The sequence below is a fragment of the Eptatretus burgeri genome, chromosome 5 (assembly GCF_056783735.1).
Source record: "Eptatretus burgeri isolate ZD-2024b chromosome 5, Ebu_testis_v1, whole genome shotgun sequence".
Taxonomy (NCBI): Eukaryota; Metazoa; Chordata; class Myxini; order Myxiniformes; family Myxinidae; genus Eptatretus; species Eptatretus burgeri.
Genome location: NC_140965.1, coordinates 27,226,313 through 27,253,351, shown reverse-complemented (window position 1 = coordinate 27,253,351; position 27,039 = coordinate 27,226,313). Strand labels below are relative to the sequence as shown.

General features: G+C 43.2%; 1 protein-coding gene across 6 annotated transcripts in view; it reads right to left on the bottom strand.

The window, feature by feature from the left end:
* Window positions 1–27,039, bottom strand: part of LOC147026122 (uncharacterized) — a 154,440-nt gene that overhangs the window by 57,782 nt on the left and 69,619 nt on the right. For all 6 annotated transcript variants that reach the window (XM_085881236.1, XM_085881237.1, XM_085881235.1 and 3 more), the window contains 4 exons: window positions 24,008–24,090; window positions 6,552–6,651; window positions 845–991; window positions 308–454 (listed from right to left, as the gene is read on the bottom strand). In XM_085881236.1, the coding sequence (XP_085737362.1) occupies window positions 308–454; window positions 845–991; window positions 6,552–6,651; window positions 24,008–24,090 (477 nt within the window). The remainder of the gene's footprint in view (window positions 1–307; window positions 455–844; window positions 992–6,551; window positions 6,652–24,007; window positions 24,091–27,039) is intronic.

Genomic DNA, 27,039 nt, shown 5'->3' with positions numbered 1-27,039 from the left:
TTTATGAACCACAGCTATTAAAAGTACTATTATCACCACTTTTACCAGGAAAAAATATCAACTACCTTCCAAAAGTTATTTTTTTAAGAATCTTGGCAGCCACCTCTGGTTTACAGACGTTCTAGAATACAATACTCAAGCTGTTCTTACATTCATTCATTTGTGGTCCAAGAAACCTTGCCTTCGCGGCTTTGTGTGCGATCCAAAAAGCAGCTCGAGAGAAAAATCACCACAAGCTTAATGCACTTCCTACACAACGTTTGAGAACACTCAAAATGCATAGCAAGCTTTATCATCTCAATCTCACCTCCTTCACCTGTGCATCGTCAAAGTAAACCCAATAGCCGCGTGAGCTATGATGAAAAAAGGTAATGTAGTGGTGGCCATAGTAACACACCAGGCCTACTAGATGAAGCTCCTTCCGGGCCTTTTCTTTCATTACCTGGGAAAACAACTGCAGACGACAGACCGCAGACAGAGTAGTCCCCCGAGTAATGCATTTTTACCCGGTTTTTGCACGACTATATATTTTAAAAGTTGCAACTTACGAACGAGTGCCTTGCATATATGGCAAAACAATCATCAGCAGGAAAAAGTATTAACCCTATCTCATCAATTAAAGGGACATCACCAAACTGTTGCTTTACATCACACATACAAAGCATATAATAATGGCATTGCAGTTTACCCGAAATACAGCTCAACATGTCAGTAATCACTTCAAACCATTATGTTGGTGGTAGAATTGGATAAATGCAATTAGAACATCAACTCTTGTCGAAACCTACGTTGAACACGCAACAAAGTTGAAAGTTACATATTGATGTATGACGGCAAACGTTACATCAGATAAGCGGAGCTGCGTGCTGATAAGATGCAGAACATCCAGGATGAGGTGGGACTGCTCAGAATCCCAAATAAGACCAAGTGCCAAGACTTCCGGAGAGTTCGTAAGCACTCTATGCAGTCGAGTCTTTGCCCCACAGCCGGCCTGCCACAAAGCAATAAACAGCTCAGGAATATATCGCTAACACCACTCCAATGCCCTTCCCTCTGCACTGCACACCACCCAGCCCCACCCTCACCCACAAAAAATAAGTGAGAAATGTAACGAACATAGAATTACATTTCATCCTCTCTGAACGTTCTTTACACAACTATAAAAGTGATTTAACGGCAATAGAAGTACACAAGAAGCTCAATACAATGCGAGTAAACATTACAAATGAGAAACCAGTGAGATAACTCAAAGAAGCATCATTAATGTATTCCCAAATTATTGAAGAGTGCACTGCAGATAATAGAGTTAGGACCAAGGCCTGCGATGTCGAGGGTATCCATCGAGATAAATATAAACTTATCGCTATTTAATGGTAGTTAGGATGGATTTAATAAAGAGGTCTTGTTTAACAAATATATTGGAGTTCTATGAAGTAGTTTATGATTGAGTGGATGAGGCAAGGGCAGAGGTTGTAGTACATTGAGACTTTCAGAAGGCATTTGATAAGGTACCACATCGGAGTTTGTTCGCCAAGGTGAGGGTCGTGGAGTTGCTGGTCGGGTACTGGATTGGAAACTGGCTTCGTGACAGGAGGCAGAGTGGCGGGGAGTGGGAGGATGTCATGATGGGAGGTTGTAATAACAGGAACTTCAGGGATTTATAGCCTTTTATAACTTAAATCGATGATTTGGACATTGGAGTTGAGAGTCAGCTTTCCAAATTTGCAGACACAAAGCTTGCAGTTAAGGTGGAGTGGAGACAGGGGGTGGGTGAGATGGTTCATCAGATTCAGGAAAGCTTAGATACAGTTTTCATAGATCGGATAAATATCGGCAGATGCAGTTTAACATGAGGAATTGTTAAACATTTCACAGATTTGTGAATTTTAGCATTAAACATTTGAAGGATTTGAGAAAGAGATAATAAGACATATGTAAGGTGCTGGGGATGAATAAGAAAAAGGAAAATATGGACTACATGATGCAAGGGGCAGTTTTGTAGCCTGTGACACAGGAGAAGGATCTGGCGGTGATGGTAGATATCCAAGTCAGCAGACAGCACAGTGCCAGGCAAATATCGGTAAAGCCAAGAGGGTTTTTGGCTATATTTGCAAGGAGAGAAATTCCAAATAAATAGAGGCAATGTCAAATCAGAGAGTCAGGTCAGGTTCGATCTGTGACCTGCTACAGGTACCATGTAAACCTGTACTAACCTGTTCCATGGTCGGGTTGTCGGCGACTAAACCGTCTCCCCCACCAGGTTTTCTGGTGAGGAGGGTGTTTGGATATGGACACCCAGCAGGATTAAAAACAAAACCTGTCAAAGGGCGGAGGAGCTCCTTGTGAGCCAACGGCCATCCATATCTAGTGCCCAACTGTGTCTGCGGACGTCCTCCTGCAGTTGGGTTACTTCTTATTAGGAGGTTGGTGGCAGGATTTGCACTCCAGCCACCGTAAAACGCTTCATTCCGCAAAACGCAAAAACGCAAAAAAATCTGAAAACCCACTCCGTGGGAGTACCTCCTGTGCAGCTTCCCTTCGCAGGGCAGCTCACCGGATGATGGGATTGGGGCAAAGCCTTCGGGACCCCCAATCTTTGATAGGAGGGAAACCACGGGGTAACATCCCTGGGTCAGATTGCGGGAGAGTGTGTCGGAGTGGTGCTGAGGTGTCGTCCACCAGACGGCGGTCTCCTTGGGTTAACCTGAGGCGGTCCCTTCGGGTGGGTGCCTGGAATGTCCTATCCCTAAGAGAGGATGATCACCTGTCTCTGTTATCATCTGAGCTCAAGCGTTTGGACATCGGGATTGCAGCTCTCTCTGAGGTTCGGAGACCGGATTGCGGCGAGATAATGGTGGGTGGTTACACCTACTATTGGTCTGGTCGCTCTGATGGTTACCATACCCAAGGAGTTGCTGTAGCTGTGTCCAATAAGCTGACCCCAATGATAATTGAGGTAACACCGGTCAACGAGCGTATTATGAGATTAAGGATTCGTCACTCCTTAGGTGTCATTTCCCTGGTCTCTATTTATGCTCCGACTGAGGCGAGTGATCTTACCGTGAAGGACACATTCTACGCCACACTCGAGTCTGTGGTTGATCAGTGCCCCAGACGAGATACACTTCTAGTCTTGGGGGATTTCAATGCATCGACTGGAACTGATAGGGATGGTTATGAGGTGTGTGTTGGTCCCCATGGGTCAGGAACTATGAACCAGAATAGCACTAAGTTCCTTGACTTTGCAAGAAGTCATGGACTTAGGGTGGCTGGTTCATGGTTTCAGCGCCCGCAAGCTCATCGCTGGACTTGGTATTCCAACGCTGGCGGTGTGGCAAAGGAGATTGACCATGTCCTCATTGACGGTCGTTGGAGGATGATCCAGAACTGCAGGGTCTACCGGAGTGCTCAGTTCCTCAATACTGACCACAGGCTTGTTGTAGCAACTCTAAAGCTGCACCTTAAATCCTGGAGAATGGTACCATCCCAGCCTAGGCTGGATGTTGCCAAGCTCAGGGATGAGAGAGTAGCTGAGGAGTTTGCGTACAGGCTGAGTGGACACTTGGGGGGTCTGGGTGCTTTGGGGGGTCCTGAAGAGTTGTGGAGCACCTTCAAGACCACCGTCCTTGATGTTGCCGGTGGATGCCTTGGAGTTCACCGCAGGGCAAAGAAGAATTTTGTCTCTCAAGGGACACCGGATACCATTGACCAGAGTCGCAGGGCCAGGCTGAATGGCAGAGCTGAGCTGTTCAGGGAGCTGAGGCGTAAAACTGTACGTGCACTGAGGGTGGACAAGGAGGCCTATGTGCGAGGAATCTGTGAGGGGGTAGAGCATCACCTGTGGACAGGTGATTCTCGTCCCGCTTACAGGGGAATTCGCGCATTACGTTCATCCAAGCCCATCCCTCGGAGCACTGCAGTTCGAGCAGAGAGTGGTAGGCTCTTGACAGAGGAGTCTGAAGTGAAGGCCCGCTGGGCCGGTTACTTTGAGCGGTTGTACCAGGCTGATCCCCCAGCTGTCGAGTTGGACGTCAAGGGTGTTACAATCCCTGTTGCTGACCCTCGAATCAACTGTGGTCCACCATCGCTTGTGGAAACACGGGCTGCGGTGAACCAGTTGAAACGGGGCAAAGCTCCAGGGATCTGTGGCATCCATGCCGAACTTCTCAAGGCTGGTGGAAATGCTGCACTCGCGTCGTTGCATGCAGTTTTGTGCTCTGCCTGGAACACAGGCATCATCCCAACTGACTGGAAGAGGGGCCTTGTTGTCCCTCTCTGGAAAGGGAAGGGTGATCGCCAAGACTGCAACAACTACCGAGGGGTGACGCTGCTCTCAGTGCCGGGCAAGGTCTTTGCTCGGATAATTCTTGATAGGGTTCGCCACCATCTGCTTGAGCACCAGCGTCCAGAGCAGTCAGGCTTTACACCAAAGAGGTCAACGATTGACCGTATCCTTGCACTTCGTGTCCTCACCGAACGCAGACGAGAGTTTCGGCAGGGGCTGCTTGCAGCCTATGTTGATCTCTGTAAAGCGTTCGATTCAGTGAATCGGGATGTCCTCTGGAGGATTCTTGGTCTTCGTGGGGTGCCACCAAAACTGATCGATCTGATGTCTGAACTCTACTCTGGTACTGAGAGTGCTGTGAAGTGTGGTGGTACCATCTCTGACTTATTTCCAGTTGTTACTGGAGTTCGTCAGGGGTGTGTACTTGCCCCCACACTTTTCAGCACTTGTATGGACTGGATTTTTGGGAGGATGTCGGAGAGATCAAGTTGCGGTGCATCGTTTGGCAATGTCAAGATCTCGGACCTTGATTTTGCAGATGATGCAGTCATCTTTGCGGAGACTTTAGACATCCTCTTGGGGGCCCTCGAGGTGCTGAATGAGGAGTCGGAGCCGTTGGGATTACGGATTTCTTGGGTCAAAACAAAGATCCAGGCTTTCGGTGACATCTTGGATGCTGCTGTCCTGTCTGTGTCTGTTTGTGGTGAGGATGTTGAGGTCGTGGATAGATTCACTTACCTTGGCAGTGATATTCATGTCTCCGCAGGTTGTGAGCCGGAGGTCAATAGACGTCTGGGTCGGGCCTGGGGAGTCATGGATTCACTGGATCATGGAGTGTGGCGCTGCCGGTACCTGTGCGGGAGGACGAAAGTCCGAGTCTTCAGGTCCTTGGTACTTCCAGTCTTGCTCTATGGGTGCGAGACTTGGACTTTGACCAAGGATCTGAGACGGAGACTTAATTCCTTTGGTACCAGGTCTCTTCGGAGAATCCTTGGCTATCGCTGGTCGGATTTTGTGTCCAACGAGCGGTTGCTGAGAGAGACTCGGATGAGATTTGTTACCTGCATAGTCCGTGAGCGTCAGCTGCGGCTGTATGGACATGTGGCTCGTTTTCCTGACGCTGATCCTGCTCACCAGATTCTCTCAGCGAGGGAGTCTCATGAGTGGAGGAGGCCAGTGGGCCGACCACGTGCCTCATGGTTGCAGCAGGTTGACCATCATCTCAAGGAGATGGGGATGGGCCTGGCATCTGCCTGGGGGATGGCCAGACAGAGGCCCCTGGAGTACCGGCGGAAAGTGGACGCAGCGACGCGCTGCTCTGGCACATGCTCCCATACCTGACCCTACCTGAATGTCAAATACTCTATAGCAATTTAGAAAATCCTCACTTTGAATATTGTTACGGTTTTGTTTGACACATCTTAAGACATAATGCGTCCTCACAGACAGAGGCTTCAACATTGAATGGCTCGACGATTCCGAGGCTAGCGAGATGAAGACAGGAGTGCCTGATGGAGAGCGGACCTGCTTATACATGAGAAAGGAGGAATTCCGAAGGGATTCCGATACACATGTTTAATTAATGAAGGGTATCGAAAAAAAACAAGTCAAAGTCTTTTATTATTTTGTTTTTCAGCAAAATGAACAGTGACTGGTCCAGGGAATGCAACCATTGAGTAAAAAAAGAAAGAAAAAGAGGAGAAATAGGACCTTAGTAAAGAAGACAGGGGTGCCTCACTCAGAGAGAGAGAGAGAGAGAGAGAGAGAGAGAGAGAGAGAGAGAGAGAGAGAGGGAGAGAGAGAGAGAGAGAGAGAGAGAGAGAGAGATAGTGAATGGAATGGTCTCTCTGCAAAGGTAGTAGCAGCAGACAGTCAATACGTACTTAGAAATATTGGGAATAGAGGGGTGCATGGTCATTGGAAGAATGGGTAGGTAGTTTGCATATGTGGATAGATGATTGTATATACATGTGTATAGTTATTATATCTGTGAGGGTCTCATTAAAAGTGAATGTGGAGTCGGTGTTTGTTGATTCCTCACCTACAAACATCCACACCACACCTTGGGCACAGAATAAATATCAAACACTGATGATGTTCCTGTACCTCTTCCCCCATTCACATCCCTACCCCCCCCCCCCCACTACTCAGCGGGTTGATAGAGTGCAGGATTGATGGGCCAAATGGCCTCCTCTTGTGTCCAAGTTCCCTGTACATCCCTCATTCATTCATTGAACGACTTTCCAAACAACACCTCCACACTCACCGGACAGCAACGGACGATGCCTGAGCCGCTCACATGACGCAACAGCTCTGAAAAGTTGATCAAATCTCGAGATTTGGATTTCCTTTGTTCTGCCTCCATGCTGCACCATAAAGTAATCGAACAAAAAGACAATGCAACAAATAAGACCCAAGGAAAGGTACAATAAGCCCAGATTTTTCAACCAGTGGTATTACTTCTACAGGCAGAATTTAATATGGCCTAAGCTTGTATAAGGCAAATATTTCAACAGAAAAAGAACGAAAGTTAAAAAAAATGTTTATTGTAATTTTCGTGATTTTGTTTCCCCATCTGAAATGGACACGTCATCACTCATAGTTGAAGAAATACCAGAGCAGCCACATTTACACTTCGATCCCACGGACCTTCGTAAGAGGTTAAATACGTAATCAAACGATTACAGTAATCATGTAAACAATATGACAGCAGCAACCTCTTCATCTTCACAAATTCAACAGCTGTACAACTTTCCGATCAGTACCGTAATATTAAAATTGGTCAATATTTTTACCGTGTCAAACAATTATATTTTAAAGAAATGTATGTCGATATGCCCCATATTTTTTTTTTTTTACAAAAGCTCACAAACTGATGGATAAGAGACGAACAGTTCGAATCCTTAAGCTAATTGAAAAACATGACTAACTTTCAGGTTAAGAAAGAAGGAAACTCCAATATTTATCTTGCCATAACTATTATTCTTTCACAATGGTAACGTTAATTGATTTTTATTTTAAAAATAGCAAACTCCATTTATATGCAATCAGAATTTCCTGCGGCTCTACCAACGTGCAATCAGAGCCGGCACAGTTCTGCCTGACAGTTTGCATGTTCTTTTTTGTCAGGTCATTTGGAAAATGGAAAGATTTTTGATTCATGCTCCAAGGATGCAAAGTTCAGGAGAACAAAAGGAAGAAAATGTTGCGAAGATGCCATCAAAAAGCGCAAATAAATCCAGACCTTCCTTTACTCCAACTGAGGAAAAGCCGACTGTGCAAGCCAGTTGGGAACAGGCGTTCACTGTTATTGAAAGAGATGCAAGCCGTTTTGCTTTCTGTGCAGGCGAATGTTTGTCTGCAATTTGGATGTTGTGAATAATCAAGAAATTGGCAATTGAAAGTCAGAAAGGAAAGCCTGACTTTCATCAGAAATTCTCCTATCTCCAAATTGTGGAATCAGAAATTGCAAGATGGAAACCACTACAAAAAGAGTTCAGGACCGAAATAATATCCAACAGACTCTCAAGTCTTAACATTGGCCAGCGATATAATCTCCTGGTTTCTGACTTGCAAAAATTAATCGTTCTCCGAAGGACATTTGATCCAGTGTTGCTTTGTTGCTGGAAGGGATTCTTTGCTCCAGAATTATGCAAAAAAAAAAAAAAAATTAACAAGGGGGGTTCTTAAACTTATCAGTATAGCTGAGCATTGTGACTAATGGGCTGCAGAACTGAGTCACTGTCAAAAGATGTGGAGAGAAATCTGAAGGCAGAACTGCAGGATTGTTTGGCTGTTGGTGTTACAGTCAATGAGTCATCGCACATTGGAGATGTTGCGTGACTTTGTATTCTGGTGTGGTATGTTTCAAGCAGCTTTGAAGACAAGCTCAGATTTCCTCTAAGTTTTATTTAAAATAAGAGTTTTTTTTTTTTGTTTTTTTAAACTTGCTTCTTTTTGTTTCAAATTCCACAGCTTCTTCGTATTAGTTTGAAAAGTACAATTAAATCACAAGATTAATGGATTTTGTGAGTGAATGTACAATCATTTCCTTTTAAAGCGATGAAAGTGAAACCGTTGCTTCTTTTTCTTGCTTTATTGCCCTTTTCTGCTGTAAAGACCATCAACATCGAGGCCACATTGTACTTATGAGTGTGAATGGTGGATTTTGATGAAAAATCATTGCATTTTCAACGGTGGTCCGTTATTCAGTTTTCAAATGCTGCGACCGCAATATTCGTATCCAATGTGATAAATAAACCTCATGTGATAAACAATTCACAAACAGCAATAAGCAAGGCTTCAAGATAATGACATTGGGGTTTTTTTCTCTCTCGCAATTTGAGTATCCTTCGTATGTAAAAAGTATTTAAATAATATGATTATCTGGAGTTTGGAACAGGCAGATAATTAATTGTGTGTACATTATATGTAGATGCCAGTGATTTATCAATGGAGACCCAATTTTGCTAGATTAGGATTCAGACTTGACAAAATGTAGTCAAAATAAACAGTAATGTGACAAATGTAAAATATATAATATATAAAGCAATAATCCAGTATGCAAACTTTTGTCATCACATTAAAATACACAATTTGGTGTGTCTGTCTGTTTGTCTGTCTGACCGTGATACATTCGGTCATTAGTTATCCAATCTCAATCAAACTTGCAAGGGGAACTAAGGATCAAACGACGGAGGTTGTGGCGACTTAACCTGCATCCCTCCCAAGAGATATTTCCACCTTGGATGAACTCCATGTTGAAGTATACTAGCATAACCCGTGCTCTGCGCGACATGTTGGGGTGGGTGTGTTTGAGAAAGGAACTGATACAGAGTTTCAGTAGTAATTTTACTTTAATGCAGTAAGTGGAATACGATTTCACTGTTTCAGAACTATTTTATTTACCTTTTTTTGTACCATGCACCTCATATGGTCTTTGAGATAATGTAAGCCGAATATCACGTTACTCGAGCGCAGAACAAAGTCGAAGATAGCGCGACACGAAACCACAAACTCGGAAATAATATACAAGATAAATAGCCCAGCATGGCGTCTTGTGGGGCACAGTACAAACTGCAAGTAAAAAAAAATATTACAACCACAAACAATTATTTCCAACGTATGATTATCTTTTTAAACAGTCACAACTCAAAGAAATTTGGAGCAAACCAGGGGGTGTGCTCCATTACCGATCGGCTTGCTATCGCTTGCCAAGCCAACCGTTCCTTATCAACCATTTCATTGGAGTGCTTGCTTGAGTGTCTCAGCCACTTGCTAAGCACTCTACAAATTGATTGGTAAGAGAACACACCCCCGGCACCCTTGAGAAATTCTGTGCTTATCGCGTTCCCCACAGACTAACAAATACGAGCAGTCTGAACTTGCTCGGCCTTCAGGTAAGTTGCTCAAATGAGTCTACGCATGAATTATGCATCCGATTGCCCATCCGATTTTTCTAGATGCAATATTTTGTGGCCTGTACATGGATTGTATACAACATATATATTGGGGCCTCATATGTCATTTCTCCCAGCTATGGCTTCAATTGTGACGTGTGATAATGCCCCCGACACCCTTACGACCCAATTGTGACCTTAATTTGACACGTAGCCCCATTCGTAACACACACTCGCCTCTAATCTGTCGAGCCCGGGTTTGAATCCCGAGCCAGATATAAACTGCCATCCCGGTGTTTCACAGGCAGACTGCTTCATCAATGTGTGCCGTCCTTCAGATGGGCGTTAAACTGGGTGTCCCATCTGCAGGCACAAGTTGGTAGACGTTAAATATCTCAGGGTGTCCTTCGCGAAGAGTAGGCTAGCTAGGAACGAATTCCAAATTCCTGCTCTAACTTGAGTCGAACGTGATGCCTGGGCAGCTAGTTCGTTAAAGACTTGAGCCAAGCTTCCCATGGCCAACCCGACAAGAACATGGGAATAAATGTGCCCGTTAAAGAAGAAGAAGAAGAAGAAGAAGAAGAAGAAGAAGAAGAAGAAGAAGAAGAATATTAACTCGCTGCCATCCATATGACCCATCACCACGGCCATCTCCCCTCTCGCCGCACTCCTGGCAGCTCCCTTAGAGAGCGGGTGTTTCTAGTTTTAATAAAATCGACAAAATCTTCCCGATCGGTCCTTCTTTTGTTCGGTGTGACAGGCATCAAGCAGCGTCATCCTGCCATGACGTAATTCTAATCATGGATGTTTGCTGGGGCTTACTTATGAGGAAAAACTAGAGATGGAGATAGTTATTGAAAGGATTACAAGAGCAACAATTTCAAACAATCGAAAAAATAATTATCACAGCTCAAGCCATGCTACAAGGCTGTGGTGCTTCGAGCATGGAAAAGCAGAGATGGCCATGCAAATGATAGAATATCAACCGTCGTTTCTGTATGTGCAAAACATGGCAATCGACATGACAGATTGTAGTGAGCAAAACACCAAAAGCAATAATTGGTTGTCAGGTCCATCCATGTCACAGGCACCGCAGATCTTATAGAAGCATTCATTATGCAAGGGTCGATAAAGGAAGTGCAGGTACAGCATCTCGTTTCTCTTCGTGCTTTTAGACCGTCGACGATGAAGTCGAGACGAACTCTTAAATCCATAACAATGTCCTTCAGTCTATCCTTTCTTCCGTGGCTCCATGAACATTTTTTCGTTTTTTTCCCCCGACTCCTCCGAGACAGCTCAACAGATCGTTTTGAAACTCGGCATGATGATTCATGATGTCGATGCACAAAGATTAATGGAGCACTTTTCAAAAAAAAATTCCATCCATGTGGTGAATAATTAGCCAAATAACTCAAAATGTAATCTATGTTTGTATGTCCATCACACATCTCAAGATTCTGTCATATCACGAGATGGTTCCTCTGTTTTCTTTAAACCTGTTGACCTTTTTCGGTCATCTCTTCGAGCATGACCTAATAATATGGGTGTCGATGTCCTTCGATCCGTCCGTCTGTAATGAAGTTGAAGTGGGAGATCTGGTCATTAGTGATCCTGATAGAGGTTGGTGAGACGTACACGATGGTATGACTTTCAAGGTCACCGAAGGTCAAGGTCAAGGTCACGAGGCCTTTGAAGTTGCGAAAATGACGATTTTCAAATTCTATCTCCTCTGCCATTTCTCAAGTGATCTTAAATTTGATTGTAGCAGATGAATCTGCGGGACAATATCTAAATTTGGTCGGGCCGGATTTTCGATATTCGCTTTCGTTTTCGCGGCACGTGACTTCAAAGTTTGCAAAAACTGCCCTACCTTCAGGAGGCTATATATTCTCTACTGGGCATGGTAAAAGTTAGTGAATGGTGTCATTGCATAGCAGCTGACCTTGTCTTTCATGTCCATTCAAAAGAATACCGATATCTTTGAATACGTACACGTCACGTGACTGAATTTTGCGAAAACTGCTTCATGTCGTTGCAAAATGACGATTTTCAAAATCTATCTCCTCCTACATTTCTTAAGTTATCTTGAATTTGATTGTGGTATATGAATCTATGGGACAATATCTAGATTTGGTCGGGCCGCATTTTCGATATTCGCTTTCATTTTCGCGTGAACTGACTTCAAAGTTGGCCAAAAATCCCTCCTGACCTGAGAACACTACACCCTAGTAACAGGAACTCATGCTTGTTTCTCGCAGAGATGACCATCACTCCCGCACGGGTGTATTTTATTGAAGATGCTGTCTCTTTTTGTCTTCAGCTCTGACGTCTTCAGTCTCTTTTTAAGATACTGTTCTGATGCTTTCGAGTTTAGATCCTTACACCCTTTCGACCTCTTCGACCCCTTTAAACCTCAAATAACATAGGGACATACCCTTTAGACCTTTAGACCCTATATACCTTTACACGCACTAATACCCTTAAGACTTTGAGTGTCTGTCCCACTTGTAACAATTCATCTGTTGTGCATTGGGAGCATAAATCGTGATGACGATTTTGGTTTAACCGGCTGTTTCAATTAATCATGTCTCATCTACTGTGGGTATAATACAATAATTCATTCAGAAGTTTATAAACTCAGTATAGTTTCCAATATTACACACATAATAATAAAATAAACCATTTACTTGGTGGTCGCATCACATAAAAATAGAACATGAAAGTAAAATGGCACTCAGTCGAGCAGATACCTCCGTCAGGCTAAACAGTTTACATTTTGTATTCCACCGATAGGCCGGATCGGGATCTGGACATGAACCAAAATCTAATCTGTTTGTTCTCGTCACCGACCCAGCTCATCTACCAAGGTTTGTTGCAATCTGTCCACAACTTTTTTGAAATATCATGCTATATATCGTTTTGGCCCCACCTCTCAACGGTGAACGATAATTAAAAAAAAAACAAATGATAGCATCCAGATCCGGATCCTGATAGTCACCAAAATCTAAGCAATTCGTCCTTGTCACACTCCCAACCTGTCCACCAAGTTTCGTCAAAATCCATGCGTAACTTTTTAAGATATCCTGCTCACAGAAACACAAACAGACAAACAGTGCAGAGGTGAAAACACAACCTCGTCAAACTTCGGTAATTCGATTAGTTGCGAGGTACATTGCCCATCAAGTTAAACATAACGTTTCTGGCCCAACCTGGAAGTAGAAAAATGAACAATGTTTATTTTTCCTGTTAAAAAAAGTTAAAATTGTTTGAGCATAAAGGCATTAAAGCAAGCCTTGTTCAAGCATGCAGAACATGCTTCAGACATCTAAAATGCAACAGCTTTGTGTTACATTTCCATTTATACGTCTTTCATTGCAACGTTTCAAAGGTGTGATTGAAGATAATGATCATGTTTTATGATCAAAGATTTCATTAAACCTCATGTGATAAATAATGCTTCCTGACAGAGGAGCATCTCGAGGGTGTGTGCACTCACCTTTGTGTGTGCGATGTCGAGCTTGCATTCGAATCCAGACGCAGCGAGAAACTCTCACCCTGGTGTTTAGCATACAAGGAGAGGCATTCATGTGTGTGCTGTCCATCGGAGAGACGTCAACCAGGAGGATCCATCTGCCAGCACTGGTTGTTGGTGGACATTAAATATCTCACGGTGTCTTTTGCGAAGAGTGAGCGAGTGATCACCGACACCCTGAACAAATTACAAATTCCTGCCCAAACTCTCTCGCAAATATGCACTTGGCAAGTGCAGTGAATATGCCAAGAGTCCGAATGCGCGTTGAGGGAAGCCTTTGACCTATAGTACACTGAAGGCTGATGTTGTTTCATATGCAACCTGTGGCTACTAGTTGCATCACTTTCTGGAAGCGTGGCTGTGCTGCCGATGCAGTGCCCCTGTTAAAAGTTAGCTGGTAATCATTTTGCCGACCTCGGAAGGATGGTAGGCTGAGTCAACTCAGCTGGTGTTATTTCAACTGCATTACAGGGGCTCAAACTCAAGACATAAGATCTGAAGCCAGCTACCTGAACCGTTAAGCCAACAGCAGGCTTACTGAAGGCTGATGATATTCAGCCACCCCGTGTCCCAATGCACTGCCAGTTTCCCCAACAGCAGTTAGACACAGCGAGCAAAAGCCTAGTATCCTCAATATCACAGCACAATAACATTAACTGCAATATTTATCTGAGGTTGGACAATCCTCAACTTCCAACCTCAAACTTGCCTTCTGCCGAGTGCTTAGCTTTACATAACAGAGCAACACTGCAATGCAGATTGCCACAGAACAAATGAGAAGGGCGCTCGGTAGAGTGCATACCTCCACATACGCATACGTAATGCCTGATCCACGAGAACATATCAGGCCTAGGGTGCATCAAATGCCCCCTTTTTTGCGAAAGTTTGAAAAACATAACGGCGATCGGACAGATGTGTTCGAATAGATGAAATAACATTTCTCTTTTTTTTTCAGAATTTTCGGTCATCATCTTGGGGGTCCACATCGGGGTCAAAGTTCAGGCACGCAGCTCCTGCGCATTTTTCAGAATAAGCGTTATTTTTCACTGTATAGTGATCAAAACTTGTGTCTGGTGGTGAAATAATTCTGACATATCGATGTACTGCTCCTTTGGTGATGTTCCAGTGATAGAGCCAATCAAATTTTCCGGGAAATTTGCTGGCGAAGCTGCCAACTGGTAGGAACTGGCCAACTGGCCAACTTTTTCTGGGAACTGGTGATTTTCCCAGAAAAAAAAACAACAAAATAGTAACAAATGCCTCGGTTCTGTCAAATTCACGGCTTTATTACCCAGAATTATGTGTATTCATATCAAGGTACTCATATAATATCATTAATGATCAAGTTTCAAGCGTTTCCAGAGATTCGGATTCTCTTTCTTGTCATTCTCAGTGACTTGTTGCACATTCTGAAAGTGTTCTTCAGACCAAGCTGCACCGAGACAGTCCGTTCCGAGTTTTCTTAGACGTTCAGCCGCATCATTAGTTACATTGAGTGCTTTGGTTTTAGATTTTGAATCCATATCGGCTGGAAGTGTTGCCCACTCACTCACTTCATACGTTAAGAATGAATCGTCCAGTTCAAGTTCTCGGAACACATAGGCTAGATGGGCTAGATGTCAAGTCAAATCATCTCGGAAAATCGTCCAAACTTTAACATTCATGATCTGCCACATGTCAAATTCTCCGGGAAAACACAATTTCTGGGAAAAAATACCATTTTCTGGGAAACTGTGCCAACAAATTACAAGCCAACGTGTTACAAACATCACCAAAGGAGCAGTACATTGATATGTCAGAATTATTTCACCACCAGACACAAGTTTTGATCACTATACAGTGAAAAATAACGCTTATTCTGAAAAATGCGCAGGAGCTGCGTGCCTGAACTTTGACCCCGATGTGGACCCCGAAGATGATGACCGAAAATTCTGAAAAAAAATGAGAAATGTTTTTTCATGTATTCAAACACATCTGTCCAATCGCCGTTATGTTTTTCAAACTTTCGCAAAAAACGGGGCTTTGGTGCACCCTAATCGGGCCCATTACATTTTTGAAATATCATGCTTCACAGTACTATGTCATTTTTGGCCCCATCTCTCAATGGTGAAGAATCACTTTAAAATTTAATAATTCTTATCTCCAGATTTGGATTCAGATCTTCACCAAAATTTAATAAATTTGCCGTGGTCGCACACCCAACCTCTCCAGCAAGTTTCATCCAAATCCGTCCCAAACTTTTTGCGATATCATGCTATATGTGAGCTTAGCCCTATCTCTCAATGGTGAAGAATCACATAAAAATTTATCAGATCCGGATCTGGATCTTCACCAAAACTGAATAAACTCTTCCTTTTTACATACTCAACCTGTCCACTAAATTTCATCCAAATATATCCACAACCTTTTGAGATATCCTGTTCACAGACAGACAGAAAGACAGAGAGAGAGGTGAAAACACAACCTCCATCCACCTTCGGTGGTGGAGGTAGCTCATATACAGACATTTCACAAAATAGGTTGCAGATTTATATTTTGCTTTGACTGCTTCTTGAAAGCACACCCACCCACAATAATCCCAAGTTACATCGAAAAACAATGTCTTTTTCACAGGTTCTGACAAGATATAAGAAATGCAGTTACATCAATTATATTATTGAAATCAATTCAAGGGAGTTTGCAGTTTTTGACTAGACTAGTGTGAAGTAGAAAAATTTAACGGTTCAAGGAGCACGTATGAGAACATTGCTATTTGCTCAATCATCTCACATTAATATAATATGATATCTAAGCCTGGTGTTGGCTTCGGATCTTAGGGTCCTGAGTTTGAGCCCTGTTGGCTGCTGAATCAACATGAGGTGGGGTTGACTTGTCCTGTCATCCTTCCGAATGCAGCAAAATGAGTACCAGTGTACTGGTAGAGGGGCACAGCCATCAGTGGCACAGCCACGCTTCCAAGAAATGATAGCCACCCAGCAGACAAGCTGCCATACGCAATAACAGAATATAAAATATAATATAATATAATAACATGTTCCCTTACAAGGAACTTCAAAGCAGGAGGAGAACATTCAGCCAATCAAAACATGTGTTGGTATTACCAACCTATGTCTTTTTTTCTCCATGCTCTATCCTTTTTTAAATGCCAAGCCTCAAGCAAGGATGCAGCAATTACCATTTTTTAAGTTTTTGCTACGAATCAGCCGGGATTTGAACTGCCAACCTCCCAGACTCAGAGCAAACACTCGAACCATTACACCGTTGAGTCTGGTGGAAAAAAAATAATAATATATGTTCCCTTAGGAACTTCAACGCAAGAGAAAGCCATTAGGCCCGTCAAAGCCTGCACGAGTATTGCCAACTTATGGTTGTTTGTCCATGCTCTATCCTTTTAAAATGCTGAGCATCACACAAGGAAGCAGCACACACCATTCTAATGTCTTTGGCACGCCGCCGCCGGGGTTTGGACGGCCGACCTCCCAGACTCAGAGCGGAGGGTCTAACCATAACACCACCGAGCCCAGTGAGATTAATTTAACATTCCACCATTGCACAGACAAATTTAACCATATAATTGTGAGAATGCTATAAATCATTTAAGATAACTCACATGGAGAAAAAGAAAGAAGAGGAGAGAGTGGGGGGACGTGAGAGAAAGAAGGGTGGGGAGGGGGCATACTCATGTTTAAATGTGCACAAATTGCAGTTTTTGTATGTTCATTAAAACATGATAAAATGTGAGTGAACTGGCTTTGTACGACTCACAAGCTTGCTGTCATACCCACTACTCTGTGTCTGTGTATGTAAGTATGCATGCATGTGCTACTTATTAGCCATGTTAGTTGTAAAGCCATATTGTGCTACCATGTTTTTCTTAACCATGTTAGGTGTTGTGTTATTATTTATTAGCCATGTTGTGTTACCACATTCAGTGGTGCAATGGTTAGAGCATCCGCTCCGTGTCTGGGAGGTCGCGGTTCAAATCCAGGCCGAGTCATACCAAATAATTTATACATGGTACGTGATGCTTTCTTGCTTGACATTCGGCATTTAAACGGTTAAGAGCATGGACAATCCCTGTCGGTTGACATCCATGGGGAGGAGGAAATGCCTCCTTGGAAATGCCCCACTGAGTGTGATGAAAAAAACAGCGCCGTTGTTGTGACGTCGCTGGTACCCAGAGTACCCCAGGAAATGACGACACTTGCCCCAAGCTCAGTGGCTGTTTGACTCATTTAACAGTCTTGTGTTGTGTCTTGTATGTTTGTGTGTGTGTGTGTGTGTGTGTGTGTGTGTGTGTGTGTGTGTGTATGTGTGTGTGTGTATGTATGTGTGTATGTGTGTGTGTGTGTGTGTGTGTGTGTGTGTGTGTGTGTGTGTGTGTATGTGTGTGTGTGTGTGTGTGTGTGTGTGTGTGTGTGTGTGTGTGTGTGTGTGTGTGTGTGTGTGTGTGTGTGTGTGTGTGTGTAAGCTCCACTACGAACTGCCATACTTTTAGCAGCTATGATATTTCTGCAAAAGTAATCATGTAAATTAAAAATAAATAAGTAAGTAGATAATTTTAGAAAAAACAAAAGGAGGGGGGAGTTGGTATCAAAGTTTATACAAGTGGCGCGCACGCACACACACACACACACACACACACACACACACACACACACACACACACACACACACACACACACACAGTAAAACATTTGGCTTTGATCCATCTATATACACACAATTAAGCAACAACTTTTAATCTGTGACATAAACGATGCATTCACAAATCAGAAAATTAGTCCAAGTGTATACAAACCAAGGCAATGGAGGAAAACCCAGCAGGAAATTGGACGCGAAACATGTGAAGCTACAATTAGCATCACCTAAACTGAGATACCGTGGAAATGCACGCGCAAATGAGGTCTCCAACACAGCCTGTGTATGCCTGCACACGACCCATATCAAAACCCTCAATAAATTGCCTACTCATGCGGTCCAATTCAGTTTATAGAAATGGCATGGGATCATTTAACTTCAAATGAGTTGGCTCTGCCATCGGGGTGGTTCAAGGTCTCGGATTACTCAGACTGCCTGCCGTTGCTTCCCAGTATAATGTTCATCATCGTGCGATTTCTCAGGCACTGACGCAGTACCAAGAGACAGGAAAACTCGTTCAGGTCACCACAGGGTCACAAAGCCCTCATAAGAATCGTTATCTTGTCACCGTTGCCAGACAGAAGTGCTATTCAACAGCACAACTGCTCCAGACCAACCTGCATAGAGCAATAAACCATTAAATTTCAACCGCACCAAAATCTGATTGAACATGCTTGAGACGTCCTCGTGAGGCATGTTTGGGGCTGACAAGAACTCCCGCAGTCAGTCTTTTGATCAATTAGACGCGGCCCTGGTTAGGGAATGGCACATCTCATAACGAGAGGTGGATCGTCAGATTTGGTCAATGACAAACTAAGGTAGAAAGTTGCATCAGGCCAATGGTGGTCACGTTATTAAGACAATGCTCCTGCCTTTGTTTGCAATCTGCGTTAGTGGGTGTTCAAAGGTGGAATGGAGCCCTCCCATCGAGCAAAGTATCCGTTCATGTTGTTTTTTTTACATATGCTGGTACTTGGTCATTGTTTTCTGATCTCTGCATTATTTCAGCCAAATTCACAAGTTAAATTAATATCTCACTCTCAGTAAAAAAAAATGCCATTCTTTTTTTCTTTTTTTTTTTTTACATCTGAGCACCATGTAAAGCCACAATGCTGTGTTTACATTGTTCATGGTTGATGGAGTGGTCAGGTGGTACGTGAGTACAAAGTCTTCATTTTCGACGATTTCCCTTGGTTCATGCTTTTTGGGGGCTTGGATATTCAACTTTTAGCAGATACGATATTTCTGCCAAAGTAAACTTGTCTGCGACCACTTGTCTTGTGGCGTCGTTGCTGTAATTTTCACATTCGTTTCACACAGAAGTTTTGTTTTCGCCTAATTTAACTTTGCTTTTCACCGACATCAATTTCCTGGTCCTCTTCAACCAGATTATTAAGGTTGAACGCACCATAAACTCAAGCCTCAAAACACAATGCATAATTGATTGTGAAGAGTATATTTATAATGTATGCCAAATATGGTAGACTTTCGACATCCTTCGTACGCAGAGGGGGAGGGGAAGAGGGTGAGTTCAAAAGTTTATACAAACAGGATGCAACAGTCCAACAATGTCAGCATTTCTATTTACTTTTCAATATACAAGTATATTAGGTTGAAAAACACAATCATATGCCTCCGATATTTTCATCAGAGGAAGGTCCACTTTCACCTGGCATTTCATTGCGACATTTCAATGCGCTCCAGTGATTGCACCAACAGGTGTGATGAAGACCGATAGGAGATCAAATGGTAAACACGCAGCATTCCTTTTCAACCTCACCGTGCATGATGCTCCTTTGGCCGCTATATTCACTTCTGCGATGGTCTTAACCTTGACTTGGATCTTACTATATCCATTGTACAAAAAGCATGCCACGGAGACTGTCCTGCACACCCAAAGCAGCACACTTCCATTCTGCTGGCTACTCTGCAAGTATGAGATACTGCATGTATAAAAGAGCGAGTCTGTTTGTTACTTGCAAAAATCAAAGATTTTTCAAGTATATTAGTTGGTCGCATGCGTTATTCTGTCTGTCTGTTTGTTTGTAGTTCACTCGCCAACAGGTCACAGTTTTAGTCCGATCTTCACAAAACTGCACCACCGGGTGGTGTTCGTCATCAGCAAAAACACAATCAATTTTGAGATCAAAAGGCCAAAGGTCAACAACTTTGTCAAGTTTCTGAATTCCTCAATTTTCATCCAATTGACTTAAAATTTGAAGAGAATTTCTATTTCAAGTAACTGAATTCAACCAGCCAAATAGTTTTGAGGTCAACATCGGCCAAAAGGTCAACAACTGAAGGTGCGATTTATAAAATCCTCAATTTTCATCCGATTGACTTGAAACTGAAGAGGATTTATGTTTCCTGAATGCTTTGAAAGGAAGAAAGATGAAACATTTGTATTCCATGAAGATTCAGTTTGGAGATATTGAGTCTCAGTTTCGATATTCAGTCTCAGGGGTTTAAAGTGTCTTTGGGATCTTAGAGGACGAATGGCTCTTAAAAGGTCTTAGGGGTCAAGAGACTCTTAGGGGGTCGATGGGTTTTAAGAGATCCAACGGGTCTTAAAGGTCCATAAGGGTGTTAGGGGTATGGGTCCTTAACCTTAAGATCTTGACACCCTTTATATACTGCTTCGACCCATTAGACACCTCAAGGCTCCTTAGACCCCTTAAGACTCTTGGACCCCTGAGACCTTCACACCTCTTTAGACCCTCCAGACCCCCTATTATTGGCAAACACCCTTTGAACCCCATAAACCCTTTAGATCTTGTAAGACTCTTTAGATCTTTGAAAACACTTCAGACGTCTTGACCCTTTTCGACCTTTAGCTCCTGCAGACCCTAACTACTACTAGAACATACCCTTTAGACGCTTAGAACCCTGAATACAATTTTAGACATTTCCACCCATTAGACAACTTAGAGTTACACCTTTCAACCCATTAGACCAGTTTAAACACACACACACACACACACACACACACACACACACACACACACACCAAAATAGTCTTCTTGCAATATACACGGCCAGACTTCCAAGAAGTTTGTTCGGTGCATGGTCAGCCTATACTTTTTTTCAGCAAATAATGCACAAACTCTACCGACCCAAAGGGTGGGTACTCTGCTGGCATGGTATTCGACTGGGGCATTTGGGATTATACATTTTAAAAGGAAAAAGGCACACCCAACCAAAAAAGTAACTTGATCGACTCCGCTAATCTAATCATAAACAAGCAAGAGCAGGTCTGGTCTCAGGCGACATTTCACCCAGTTCCAAGCGGGTTCCTCAAGCCAATAGAAGTTCACGATGCATATATATATATATATATATATATATATATATATATATATATATATATATATATATATATACACACACACACACACACACACACACACACACACACACACACACACACACACACACACACACACACACACACACACACACACACACACACACACACACACACACACACACACACACACACACACACGCCGGTAGGCGACATGGGTGGTCGCTATATAATTGCATACTAGTCATACAGTTTTTGACGGATCGGGCTGAAATTTTTTGAGAAAGAGGTTGATTATAGTGCGCATAAAAGCGCGGAAGCAGATTTTTGATTTTCGAAAAAAAAAAAATATATAAATATTTTTCGGATTTTTTTCAAAATTTTCAAAGTCCCGTTGCTAGGTAACCGGGGTGTCCATAGCAACAGTGCTCAAAAGCATTCAACTAGATCCTGGTATGAACCTACCAGTCAAGTTTCATCTAAATGGGTTGACCCCTCTGACCTCCAGAGCTGTCCATTACATACAAACATACAGACAGACGGAAAACCTGAGAACAACGGTAGTCTAGCGACTACCAAATACATCAATGATAGTAACTCATCCACACCATATTTTCTGGTGTATAATCCAAGCTTTTTTAATCGGCAAAAAAGGTAAAGGTTGGGGTTGCGGTTAATACACAGGTATAGAAAGAAATCAGTCTTAAAAACGATCAATGGTGAATTCCAAATATATTCCAAATCAACACTTTTGTCGCAGTCCGGAATGCTGTTAAGCTAAATTTTGCAATATATAAATTTTGAAAATCGGTTCCGGTTAAGAGTTTGTACAACGTTTTGTTAACCGAGTGCAGAAATTAAATAAATAACAAAAACTGGAGACACCCAGAGTTGTGGCGTACATGGATGGAGCCTCGCGGTTCTGAAAACGCCATTAAACACAAAAGGAGGACACTTGGTCTCACATCAAAAGAAGAATTTTTTCACATTAGCGAGAGTCTTTGGCGAGGACACTTGTACATCGAGTGTATAATAACTGTATTAACACTCGAAATGCAACAAACAAGAAAAACAACAGTGAGAGTGTCCTTCAAGTTAAGCCGTGCACGGAACCTCTTGTAACTCACTCTCAGCTCCACCCGTTTTTATCCCGTGTCCGTAAGAGGGAAAACACACCGGTTACATTCGACGAGCGAATGGACCGCTACAAGTCTAATAACGGAGCACCCACCTCAAATAAGCTCATGCTCAATGGGATGATCAACACGACTGGTCACTAGAAGGACCGATTCACAGTCATGCTCGCCTGCACCACAGACGGTGGCGAGCTTCCTGCGTTTGTCATGTTTAAGAGGAAGACAATGCCCAAAGACAAGTTTCCAGTTGGCGTCATTGATCGTGCACAGCAGAAGGGGTGGATGGACGAGGGACTGGTCCAGGAGTGAGTGCGTACGATTTGGAGTAGTAGGCCGGATGGTGGTATCTCTCGATGACGGAGCATGCTAGGCCTGGAGGCGTTCATTTGTCACAAGACAGACGACACCAAAGTGCTGCTCCGCCAGACTAACACCGATCTTGTAATCAGGTGGGATGACATTGCTCCTGCAGCCCCTCAATGTGTCCATCAATAAGCCATTCAAGGACGGGCTACATCGCTGCTGGTCTGACTGAATAATGAGTGGGGATAAGACCTACACCAAGAGTGGGAGGATGAGAAAAGTCAACCTTCAGGATCATCAAGGTGTGGGAGGAGATACCATCGGACATCATCAAGCGAGCTTTTCTGAAATGCTGCATCTCCATCAACATGGACGGCACAGAGGACGACATCATTTGGGAGGAGGAGGCCGCAAATGACGGTGACAGTGACAGCGACGGGGACTTGCTCTACCCTGATTTGGACAAGGAGTTAAGTTCCATCTTCGACGAGGAAAGCATTGACGATGATTTCCTCCGGGTTAAGCTGAAAAGCTTCATCAAACCCAAACGGCCCTTTTCAGGGCCACAAATCCATGAGAAATATGTATGATACCGGTATGAATCCCTTTTCGAGAAACAAACAAACAAAAAATCCTCTTTATAATATTAAAAAATAAAAAATAAAAATAAAAACTTCTTGGTATCCTCTCCTCTCTCTTCAACTTCTTGAAAATGAGAATAAGAATTAATCAAAATTAAGCAGACATGGGAGTAAGCACGTTGATACCTCCGTCGCTTTGTTCCGTACAAAGTTAATGTACAAACGTATTTAGATCAAGATCAGAAAATAAAACGATCAATATATTCATTTTTTTTGAGGTTGAAAAACAGGGGTGCGGTTAATACACGGAATAATGATACTCCTTACTCCCATTCCATCCATACCCTTCCCCTTCCCTGTGCATATGTAAAGTTGAGTACAACTACATTTTGATATTTTAAACCATTTTAAAATAAAATAAAGAAAAACCTGAATCAACAGCAATTTTGAAAAAGTGAACCTGGAACCAAATCTTACACATCTGAACAAACTGTTTTGTTTCAACTTAACCAGTAAAAGAAGTAACAAAAAGAGCCAAGGGTATCATTGTGCAGTTTTGTTATCGTCATCTTTAACCTTCAACATATTTGCTTTAATTTTCATATCCACACACACGATTGACATATTATAGCAACATTACCCAACGGAAGTCTCATGTTTACGTCAAGCTTGCGATTCAAATGCATTCAAATCACCGAAAGGTTCTCTTTCAATCCTAAGATGTTGAATCTTCAAAAGTACTACAAATCAACATTTTGAAAACAATGCTTTATGTTTCATTTGTACCAAAGTGAAAAGCGATAAAGAACCCAAAGCAGGCACTGACCAAAGTGCTTTGCAGGAGACATAATGCACCATCTGGTGGTAAGGTAGGGGGTCTGATGCAGCTCCACAGAGACAGCAAACACACTGCGGAGAAAATAACCAAGGCAGTCAGAAGTACACGGACAGTTGTGGAAATGAAAAACCATAAACACGCCATTTGCCAAAACATAAAGCAAAACAAAGCGATTGCGAGGGGGGCGGTGGGCGGGGGGGAGTGGGGGATAGATTCACATGATCAATACCCGTGATGTTTTTACACAAAGCAAACTCACAGCAAAACATGCAGCCTTCATTTCCACAAGTACAACCTCGTGAGAGTGGCACATCATCCAACACAACCATCTTAACTGCTCGTGAAATGGTTGGCCCATCTTTTTTGGAGAATAAAAATAGTGTGCGTACTACTACAATTAGAGAATGAAATCAAATGCTAAAAAGAGGATGGTAAAGCATTTTGCCAAAACAAATTGTGCTTCCATAGTCATAAACTATCTTTACGCATCAATAGCTACAAAGATTGTATCTTGATGAGACTTGCTTCATAATTTGATGTTATACGAGCCACCGTGGTATGATATAGCTTATGCAGGCACAATACTTTCAGTCCCCTGTTGGAAGGTAACTGTCTTGTAAACACCTTTCAAATTTCAAACCTATAGATCCCCATTACAATGGGAAATCTTGAAAAGATCAGCAATCGCAAGGAGCAATAACCTCAAGACATTGGACAAATCATCCAAACAGCAAAATAAACTTTCACAGAGTTATACCATAGATCACCAACAATAAGTGTGCAGTGGTTGATATGTTGACAAAATATACGAGTCGGGCTGTTTTGCACTCGTACTCTCATTATCACAAGGCATCAGTTGGAAGTGACATTGAAAATCATTGAGTGACAAAAACAAAATTGCATTGTTCATCTCAGTAACACACCGAGAGGTGTCTCTCAATTCCCAGCAAGGGATAAGTTTACCTTCAGGGAAATACAAATGTCCCAAAGCTGAAAAAGCCAAGAACAACGTTTTACTCTGATTCATCAGATGGAACTGAATGTTCTCACATGGATATGTTCAGAAGCCTTGGGGGAGAGAACATTACACAACCTGAGGAAGTGATTTCACCATCAGAAATCAAAAGTTGAACAATGCATTGTTGCATTTACAGACACCTCACCACGACTGTTAACGAGTTGGGTGAGGGGTTGCAGAATGACAAAAAGCGGTCGCTTTGTGGATGGCCGGCCTCATGGCAATTTGGAGGTGATCGTACAACAGAGAGGAGGTGAGCAATCATATTCTGAGCATGAACGAACCCCGCAGTTATATTTTTTGAAATACAGCTGATGCTTGTCGAAGAGCAAGTATTATTACACTGAATGGATCAGGACACAACAGGATAAAAGGAAGTTGAGGGGGGGGGGCAACAAACAGCAGGGTTGAAGGACAAAATAGAGAGATATTTGGACAAATAATGGGTGCAGGGAAGAATGAGGGTAAGGGAAGATGCATGGGGTGGACAAGATGGATATAGAAGCAAACTCTCAGGAGGAAAAACTGGAAATTTGGAAGGAGGAGGAATTAGGGTGGGTTAACAAGGGTAGAAAAAAAAAATCATGTTTTTTTTTTGGATTGGGGCGATCTGAGATGGTGGTGAACAGCTGTCTTAAAGACCTGGATGGAAGAATGAGATTGAAGATAATGTTCCTCCCTCAACCTATCCACAGTGAGTGTGTTGGTTCCACAGAAAGAAAAAAAAGAGGAATGAATGAGTGGAGGTGAGTAATGATCTTGGATTTAGGTCGCTTCATCGGAAGGGGGTTAATTGTGGACCGTGTGTACCCTGAAGAAACCTGGGCAAAGAGCAAAGGATACAAGACCAGAAAAGCAACAGGAGAAGACAGAGAACTCAACAACCTGTCTGCAATGTGAAACAGGTCGAGACACTCAACTTCATCGCGGGAGATCCCAATGATTTTGAGGGCCTTGCTTTCCAGGGCATCAAAAATGGTAAGGTGTGAGGCAGGGGCGTCAACCCAAAAGAGAGAGCAGTACTACCCTAAAAAGGTCAGATTAGCGAAAGAAAAACATTGCACGACAGAGAATGCTCAGAAGGTGGCTGGCTTTGGAGGCCATCTTGGAAATATGGTCTGCCCAAGAATGATAATGGCTGATGGTGAGGCCCAAACATTTCTGTGACATAACATCTTCAAGTGGTTTGTTTCGGAAGTTGACACAACTGAGATTCCCCGCTGTTGCCCGTGTAGAGCCAAGACCATGCAGCTTTAAACAGATGCGAGGAGGCAAAAATGTAGAAAGAGAGAGGGCTATCTCACCCCCTCTTACACAATCCCCATGTTTTACATACCTTGGGCCTTACAGCTGATGGACACGCCTCAAAGGCTTTGCATTCAAACTGTGATGCTTCCGAGCCTCAAATAACATTCGTATAGTTTACCCACATAATTTTTACCACACCATGGTCTCTTCCCCTTATCAGTGGTGAGGTCCCACAGTAAAAAAAAATTCTGTCCTGCCTTGACCATGACACTCCTTCACTTCCCACTGTCCTCTACCAACTCTCTCCACGTTATTGATATCACTTCTCATACAATCTTCCCATCTCAACCTATCCACTCGCTTTGCTATTCTCTCTTCCTCCATCTGCACCAAGTGTCCAGCCCACTTCAGCTGGCTATTTATCAATCTGCTCATCTGTCTCGCTCATCTGCACACTAATTTCCTCCATAAATTCATCTATCCTCAATCTATCCACCCTCTTCATTCCCACAATGCTCCTGAGCGGGTGGTTCGCGCTCCGTCACCCTGAGCGGGTGGTTCGCGCTCCGTCACCCTGAGCGGGTGGTTCGCGCTCCGTCACCCTGAGCGGGTGGGTTCGCGCTCCGTCACCCTGAGCGGGTGGTTCGCGCTCCGTCACCCTGAGCGGGTGGTTCGCGCTCCGTCACCCTGAGCGGGTGGTTCGCGCTCCGTCACCCTGAGCGGGTGGTTCGCGCTCCGTCACCCTGAGCGGGTG